Source organism: Triticum dicoccoides, chromosome 5A, assembly GCF_002162155.2.
Source record: "Triticum dicoccoides isolate Atlit2015 ecotype Zavitan chromosome 5A, WEW_v2.0, whole genome shotgun sequence".
Classification (NCBI taxonomy): Eukaryota; Viridiplantae; Streptophyta; class Magnoliopsida; order Poales; family Poaceae; genus Triticum; species Triticum dicoccoides.
The window spans coordinates 558,954,439-558,963,173 of NC_041388.1; the positions used below are offsets into that span (position 1 = coordinate 558,954,439).

At 38.9% G+C, this 8,735-nt stretch overlaps 1 protein-coding gene across 1 annotated transcript; it reads left to right on the forward strand.

The window, feature by feature from the left end:
• Positions 1-1,773: 1,773 nt before the first annotated feature.
• On the forward strand, positions 1,774-7,086 carry LOC119302805 (polygalacturonase non-catalytic subunit AroGP3-like). The gene is made up of 4 exons (XM_037579847.1): positions 1,774-1,815; positions 1,943-2,105; positions 4,999-5,967; positions 6,076-7,086. The coding sequence occupies exons 1-4, from the start codon at positions 1,780-1,782 to the stop codon at positions 6,834-6,836; spliced, it is 1,929 nt and encodes a 642-aa protein (XP_037435744.1). The 5' UTR covers positions 1,774-1,779; the 3' UTR covers positions 6,837-7,086.
• Positions 7,087-8,735: the final 1,649 nt, after the last annotated feature.

The window sequence follows — 8,735 nt, forward strand, 5'->3', positions numbered from 1 at the left end:
TGAGGAAATAGAATTGGGAAGAATGAAGGGACTGGGGCGTGGTGTTTTTCCTAGGTAACGTCTCAACCGTCGATCTTTATGCTTACATAAAATTAATGGATATAAAGGGGTGACTTATAGAGAACTATGAAAGCCTACATCCTTTAATATTAGGTAAAGATAAAGATTTTTTAATGAGGCCCACCAGTGATAGTTTGCATTGGAAAGAAAAACTCGGTCATTGCCATGGGCATCAGTATCCATATGCCACTATTGCACATGCCATAAAGCATCGTGAAATGATGGCATCTAGGACACTGCCATGGCATGCGAATGCGTTGGCCTAAGGTTTGGGCGGTTATCGGTGGCCTTCTATGATGAATAATTTTGTCATGCAAATCACCAGGTTACAACGACACCCTTTTTTGTCGTACAGTTATGACAAAAGTAAATGTTTTTAAAACTCTAGACCTGCTTTTAAAATCGACGTACAGCTGAGTAAACGGAAGTAGATGTCATCTTTTCTTTTTGCAGGGCCAAAAAGGAACATGCCCCCTTAACTTAGAGGAGTTCAAGAAAACACTTAGCACCTCACGATTTGCTAGCCGTGCAGCGAAACTCGAATATTGATCTAGTTCTGTCTATAGCAATGCAAGCCTCATTAGGGAGCTGCTAAAGATGTTCTTAGCCCTGTTTTAACTACTCCCTTGGATGCATAATAAGAGTCACAATTTTGAACTTTATTTTAGAGAAAAGGTGTCGGTCGAGTCCAACAAGAGCTCGGATCTAGCCTGACTTTGAATTAACAAAGCCATCAATCGGCCAGGATTACAAGATAGGAGCGTATACAAAGAGAATAGGTAAAAGCGGAAAAAAGAGAAACTACATGTATGGCGTAATAAGTGTCACAATTTTGAATTAAGATCGAACTAAACTTAGTTCGAAAGTGCGACACTTATTTTGGGTTGGAGGGAGTAGTTCAGTCGTGATCAACGTACCTACACGTACGATAGGGTGCAGCGTGTTTCAGATCCTAACTGGTCCGGGTTTGCAATATTCCATATTTGAGACTAAAATAACTAAAGCGAGTTCCACATGGCGTGTGTTGTTTACAGACTAACATTACATCAAACAACGGGCGGTATAGATGCATAATTGAACAAAAAATTGTGTTGAGATTAGGACACCGAAAAACCAGAGTTCTTTAAAGAACAAAATAAAATAGACCCAATTGATGATGAAATCAGCATGCATGATGGACATGGTGTCACTTCGCCTTGGTCATCACTCATCACTCATGGGGGCGTCGGCCCTTTGGCTAAAAGGAAGAAAAGAAGGACAAAACCAGTTCTTCTATGCTTGTACTGCAGCTCATGAATCTTCGATTGAGCTACCGGAAATGTAACACACTCCCTCCGGTCGGAAATTTCAAGGTGTATTTTGTTTGGTTTAGTCAAGATTTTCACCAGCAGTTTGGGACAGTTACTGCCCCCGGATCACGCCACACAGCTCTAGTATCCAGTAAATAAAGAAAGAAACACGAGGATCGCATGGTGTACTTCTTAACTACGAGGTGTTATGTGAATGGCTGAGTGGTCAGTGTCCAGTGTCATCATACGTTGGCCTTTGGGTCATCTGTATAGCTAGGCCAGATTGTTCTGCTCATGAATCTTGAATATTCAACCCGACACTTGTCGAGTATCTACATGATTACTGTTATGCAACTAGCTCACCCATCTGGACTATAAATAGGAACCCGTTCAACATGTTTTCTCCACCAGTACTCACTAGCAACACAACATGGATCTACTTCTGCCGCTCATCTCGCTTTTATTGGTGAGTGCATAAATCATGCTCTAATCATATGTGTGTGTGTGTGTGTGTGTGTGTGTGTGCGTGCGTGCGTGCGTGCGTGCGTGCGTGCGTGTTACGATCATTATGCTGCTCGTTGTGATGCACGCAGGTCGCTGGCGGAGGAGGCGGGTGGCTTGCGAGCTTCGTCGACGCGGCCACGACAGCGGTGCCAAACTTGGAGGAGGTATCATCGGCGGCGTACTGGGAGGCAGTGCTTCCTGGAACTCCAATGCCTCCAGCTATCATCAACCTGCTGTTAGCCCAACAAAACGGTCTCTCTCTCTCTCTCTCTCTCTCTCTCTCTCTCTCTATATATATATATATATATATATATATATATATATATATATATATATATATATATATATAAATAATTTTATCTACAAGCAGTGGTAATTACCACCTAAGTGCTGGCCTTCCACGTGTCCTACTGTATTTAAACTAAACGGGTTCGTGAATAGCCAAGGATCCACTATTTTACAACTAACTAATTTATTTTTTTAATCAAATAGATAACGAGTGACTTGTTTCAACGACCTCCTAGTTTGTTGCAGGCGTCAAAATTTAAACACATAGAGCCAACGTACTTAGCTTTGTACTACACGTGCAGCCACGGAATAAAGAAACAGAATACCTTTTCAAGGCACTATAGAGTTTTTTTTTTTTGCATCGACGGCAATATAGAGTATATGCACTTCATTGTGAAAGGAGTATGCAGTATACCCCGCAAAAAAAGAAGTATATAGTATGTCTACATCTATGTTTCCCACATCTATGTTGTATAAGTGGGAGTATGGAACGTGGCATGCGGAAGTATGTAGAATATTCCTTTCTAACCGGAGTATAGAGTTTATATATACGTCACCTTGAAAGGAGTATGGAGGATGTCTCCATCTATTCCATCGTTATAAAGTTTACAACCATGATACATGCATGATACTATTTATACATTTATGCATATCATAGTCGATCAAGCACCTATGTACCTGTAGGGATGTGCCCTTGTAGTTTCTTTCATCTAATGTGCCTTGTAGCTCACTAGTCTATATTGTTTTTCTTTAAGTATGTCTTACAAAATTGTATGGAGTATCTGCAACATGTAGTATGGAGTATCTCATTCGCAAAAAAAAGTATGGAGTATGTACTGCATAGTTGTATGGAGTATATATCATACAGAAGCAGTATGGAGTATCTACAAAATGTGGTTTGGAGGGCATACGGAAAATAATGTACATATACATGTCACACGTGATGGTTACAAATTTGGTTACAAATTGTACTATTATACAGTTCATAGATGAATTTACGAACTCAAGAGCATGGCACAGATGTGCCAATGCCAACGAGATTTGCATGAAATTATGGCGGATATTGCCGTCGGAGCATGTCTTCACCACACATGCGTAGGTGCCGGATTGCCACTCTCGCCGCAGCCGCTAACCATAGTCACGCATCAAGTCCATGTTGGGTCAGCCTTTGCAGATGGAATCATCGTTCTGGCCGCCTCCCTGCTGATACTCCTCTTCACTTCTTCAGCCATCCCTGATAAAAAGATCAGGCGAAGTAACAACAATTAGCATTCAACCGGGACTTCTACCTCCAATAAATACTTTCTAATTAGTTTAGATACACCCAGCCCAAGAAAACCAATCGCGTGTGCAATAAAATAAAGAAACAAGGACGAAACAAATATCAATTGGCCTCACGCATGCATGGAACCACCGATGTGATGCCGTGTACCTTCCTTTTTGGAGATCCAATTCTTCTCACGCGGATTTAGAGAGAGAGAGAGATCTAACCGTATTGCCTTATCCAGAGTCAGCGTGTATACAAGACTGAAATATATAAATGGCAAGAGAAAAGGTGGGGCGTCCCAGAAAATTCGGAAGCTCGGTCCAACAAACTGATCGGGCATAGATTTTATGGTGCCCACGACCCGTTAAGAAAGGCACAGATCTTGATGCAATCAAATGGCAGTGGGGATGGTGGTAATTACAAGCGATGGTAGAAAGGATTTTCCATATATATATATATATATATATATATATATATATATATATATATATATAGATAGATATAGTGACCTCATTTAAGTGGTTTTGACAATTATTGGTGGCGCACATTTCCCTCATTGATACCTACACACTTTTCATAACAACTCTTGGTTTGCAATCCATCACTAAGGGGGTGTTTGGTTCCAGGGACTTTTTTGTGTTGGGACTAGAAAAAGTCCCTATCAAACCAAACATGGTGGGACTTTTTTAAAACTTTTTGCTAAAAGTCCTTAGAAGCACCTCTTTGAGAGTCTTTTTCAAAAAGTCATAGGGACTGGAAAAAGTCCTAGGACTAGAGAACCAAACACCACCTAACATTTGTATATATGTGCTAGTGAATGATACTCATATAAGACGTTTTTTGACACTAGAGTAAATGTTAACTTAAAACATATGAACTATTGCATATACACGAACTATTTTCATGATATATGTACCATGAAGAATAAAGTAACTTCTTTTGACAAGAAACATAGTACTTGTGCATGCGGAAAACGACCCTTCTAAACTGTTACATGTCGTATGGAGTATAAAAGTGTATATATATATGGGCGTCATCAATCAAATGGTACGATCGTTCAAAATTTCCATCCCAATACACAGCCAAAAAATTAATTACGTCAAAAGCTCCCACGGCCAAACTTACCTTTGATTGATGGGGGTGATAATTGAATTAAATACTACTCTTACTTTGTAAGAGGAAAGTGGGAGCACCATAAAAATGCTTCTAAATTTAAATGGTTTCAAAGCGGAGTGTGTAAATTAAATCCATGCAATTGTTCATAAGTATATTTGTATATGTCAACATTTTTTTTGAAGGAATTATTATCTAGATACAATTAAAGGCAATGCTTAGTTGATACCGGCGATTCAATGAAAAAAAAATGCTCAGATCCAGCCCTTAGCTTGACATGGATATCAACAATTATTTTTCGCCAAATTAAGCCACATATACTGCAAACATGAGTGAATGAGGAACAATGTATGCATTTCGCATAATGTGCATACGATATATTTTGTGATTGTCTCGTCGATTTTATGCAACTTGTCCTCACCACTATTAACCTACTGATAGGTCTATATACATCATGTTTGTCATATGTGCATGCAGTTCACACCTCTCCAGATGATATTATTATTAATGCAAATAACCTCAAGTCTGGCAAAGGAACACGGAAAATTGGATCATACTATGAAAAACTCAAGTTGGAACCTGCCCATGAGGATAAACATGTTCATATTTCATCACAAGTTGAAGAAGAAGCAGGCAAAATATTTGCAACACATAGAACAAACATGGGAGAAAATATAAAGGAAATATTAGTGTCATATGGGTTAGAAGGCAAGACATACTTAAACAAAGTTCTCCCGAACTTAAAGAAGATCTTTGTAACATATAAGCCAAGGAAACAAGACAATATAAAGGAAATATCTATATCATATGGATCAAAAGGTGGAAAGGATGAAACAGAAGTCTCACGGGCATATGGGTTAGAAGGTGAAAAGGAGTTGAAAGAAATATCTTTGTCTTATGGGGTAGAAGGCGAAGATGTTTTAAAGGAAATCTCTGTGTCATATGAGGTAGAAGTCAGGAAGAGTCTAAAGGGAGCACCTGTTTCATATGGGAAAGAACAAGAAGGAAAGTTGAAGGAAATCTCCATGTCATATGGGTTGGACGAAGGCAAATGTGATTACAATAAATTCTTGAACCGAGATGCAGAGGATCCACATAAAGCTACAATGTCATATGGATCTGAACATGAAGAGGATCCACATAAAGCTACAATGTCATATGGATCGGAAATTGAAGAGGATCCACATAAAGCTACAGTGTCATATGGATCTGAACATGAAGATGATCCACATAAAGCTACAATGTCATATGGATCAGAAAATGATGAGGATCCACATAAAGCTACAGTGTCATATGGATCTGAACATGAAGATGATCCACATAAAGCTACAATGTCATACGGGTCAGAACATGAAGAGGATCCATATAAAGCCACCATGTCATATGGGTCAGGACATGAAAAGGATCTAAAGACATTTTCAACAGGACATGCGACACATTTAAAAGGTAAATTTTACTATTTTTATATTCCTATATACATGTCAATCAATTGTATGACTATATACAAGTTATCATAGATGTTTTTTTCTTCTAATTTTCATGTTGTACTAAAAGGAGAGGGGAGTCACCATGCTCACTCTCACGAGCACGGGAACAAAAAACAGGCAGACGTTTTCTTCTTCCACGACATGTTGCGGCCAGGTTCTGTGATAACTCCAACCATCCCACTGACAACCTCCTTGCCGGCCCGTCTTCCCCACGGCATTGCCAAATCCATCCCGTTCTCCAAGGAGCGCCTCTCCGACATCATGGCGATATTTGCACCGGCGTCGCTCGCGATGGCCAGAGAGATACGATGGACGCTGGACACCTGCGACCACCCGCGGCCGCTTCCCGGCCAAAAAGCAGGCTGCGCCACCTCCCTCGAGTCCCTCGCCGAGCTAGCAGCATCCCTTCATGGGACGCATAACGTCCGTGCGTTCTCGGCTGCCAATCTGCCCGTCGATGCCGAAGGCACGCCAGCGTTGCGCGGGATGTACAACGTGACGGCGGTGCGTAAGCTCTCCGACTCACCGGAGATCGTGACCTGCCATGATCTGACGTACCCATACACGGTGTACTATTGCCACACCGCCAACCCTACCTCCGCGTACACGGTCACCCTTGAGAGCGTGGATGGCGCAATGGCGCCGGCGGTGATGGAGGCTCTAGCCGTGTGCCACCTTGACACGTCGCGGTGGAGCCCGAAGAACCCGTTCTTTGAGCTGCACAACCTCAAGCCGGGGGATGTCGCCGTGTGCCATTTCCTTACTAAGCTCAGCATCATCTGGGTGCGTGGTGGTGAGCAGGGAGACACACATGCGGCAGCCCGTTAGAAGAGGATACACGTGCACCTGTGTGGTCTGTTTGTGTGAGCCGTGACACATACATCGGTACATCATATGGGTGAATCTTTGTAAACTGCGTGATGATGTTATGAAATAAGTGGTGTGTGGAAGTTGTCGTATGAACTTCATAATATGTGAGTAAAATGTGTGTGGCGTGTTGCAATTGTTGTAAGAACATCACCCATTTATTGTGTCTTACATTGTGTCTACTAGTAAATTGAGTAATTTATGAAGTGTCTTTCCGTACAGTATATAAAGATGACCATTCGAATGGTTTAAAAAAATACTCCCAACTATAAGATGTTTTTGATATTTTAATATGGACTATATACGGACTGAAATGTGTGAACGAACACCCCAAAACATGTATATATACATCCAATTCAGGAAAAAGTTAGAACATCTTATATTTGTGAATGCAGGGAGTATATTCTAAACAATTTTGCTACTTTATAATAATAGCAATAAAATGATATAATATATCGCCCTGTTCAGAACAATTTGTCGATTTGCAAATATGAAGAGTCTTCACTATATCCAACTTTCATCATTATTTTGAGCTATATTGATTACAAGAGTATATTTAAATGATGTTATTTTCTACTATATATCCAGTCTGTATATTGACTACACATTATGAGTCCTGCATGCTTAGCTTACTAGGACGAGAGTATATTTAGGTGAAAAATTCCAAGAATATTTCCCCATGCTTCTTGCCAGATCTATTTGCAATATGTGTTTGTATTTGCCATCATGTTTATTAACTGCACGACAAAACTTAAACTTTTGTCTCTTTACTACAGTTTTTCCATGACAAATTTCACGAAGCATGATTTTTTTTGTATTTATATTGAGTTAGCGTGGTGGTTCGTGCTCCTGTTCGTCGCATCGAACGAAAATGTTTGATGTGGGGAAACAGCCATCGCAACTCATATTTGGCACGTAGGTCACTCATAGCGACCAAACACGTACCCTACATTCATTAAGTTTTGTATTAGGCCAACCCAAGTAGGCTGGTACAACAGACTCCCTATTTCGATTTTGGACTCCATGACATTCATAGTTGCATTACCTATAGTTTCCTTATTCATAGACAAAACAAATTCGGAATTGTCCTTTTTTTTCAATGATAACTTGCATCCATGCACTTGAGATTATCTAGAAACTTCCTTGAACCAGTTTTCTCTTTCCTTCTTCTTTTCGTTTTTTATTTCTCTTTTCTTTTATTTTTATTTTTTAATTTTTTTCATGTTTGTTTTTAATTTCCTTTTCCTTTCTAATTTCTGTTTTATTTTTATTTTTCATTTTGCGACCATCTTTCAAATTCCTTAACCTTTTCTAAAACCATGTATATTTTTTTCCATTTCATGAACATTTTAAGAATTACGTACAGTGTTTTTAAAAATAAATTCATGCTTTTTTGAAAATGTGAACATTTTCTAAACTTGTGAACATTTTATTGATACGGTGAAAATTTGTTAAAATTTGGGAACAACTTTTGAAGTTCAAGAATATTATTTCTGTTTTGATGTTTTTTTGAATTCATGACCATATTTTTTTTGAAATTGGGCAACAATTTTTGAAATTCTAGAACATTTTCAAAAAATTTATGGTTTTTGAATTTATGAACATTTGTTAAAATTCATGAGTTTTTATTACATGGCAATTTTTTCCAAATCCTGAACATTTTTCATTTCTCGAACCATTTTTCAAAATCATGGGAATTTTTTGAATATGCAAACATTTTTAAACAGCACGAACATTTTTTGTATCCACAAACATTTTATGAGTTCCCGAACATTTTTCAAAATCATGAATATTTTTCTTAAAAATCAGCATTTTTTAATTCTGATTTGTTGAAGAAAAAAACATAAAAGAGAAAATTAA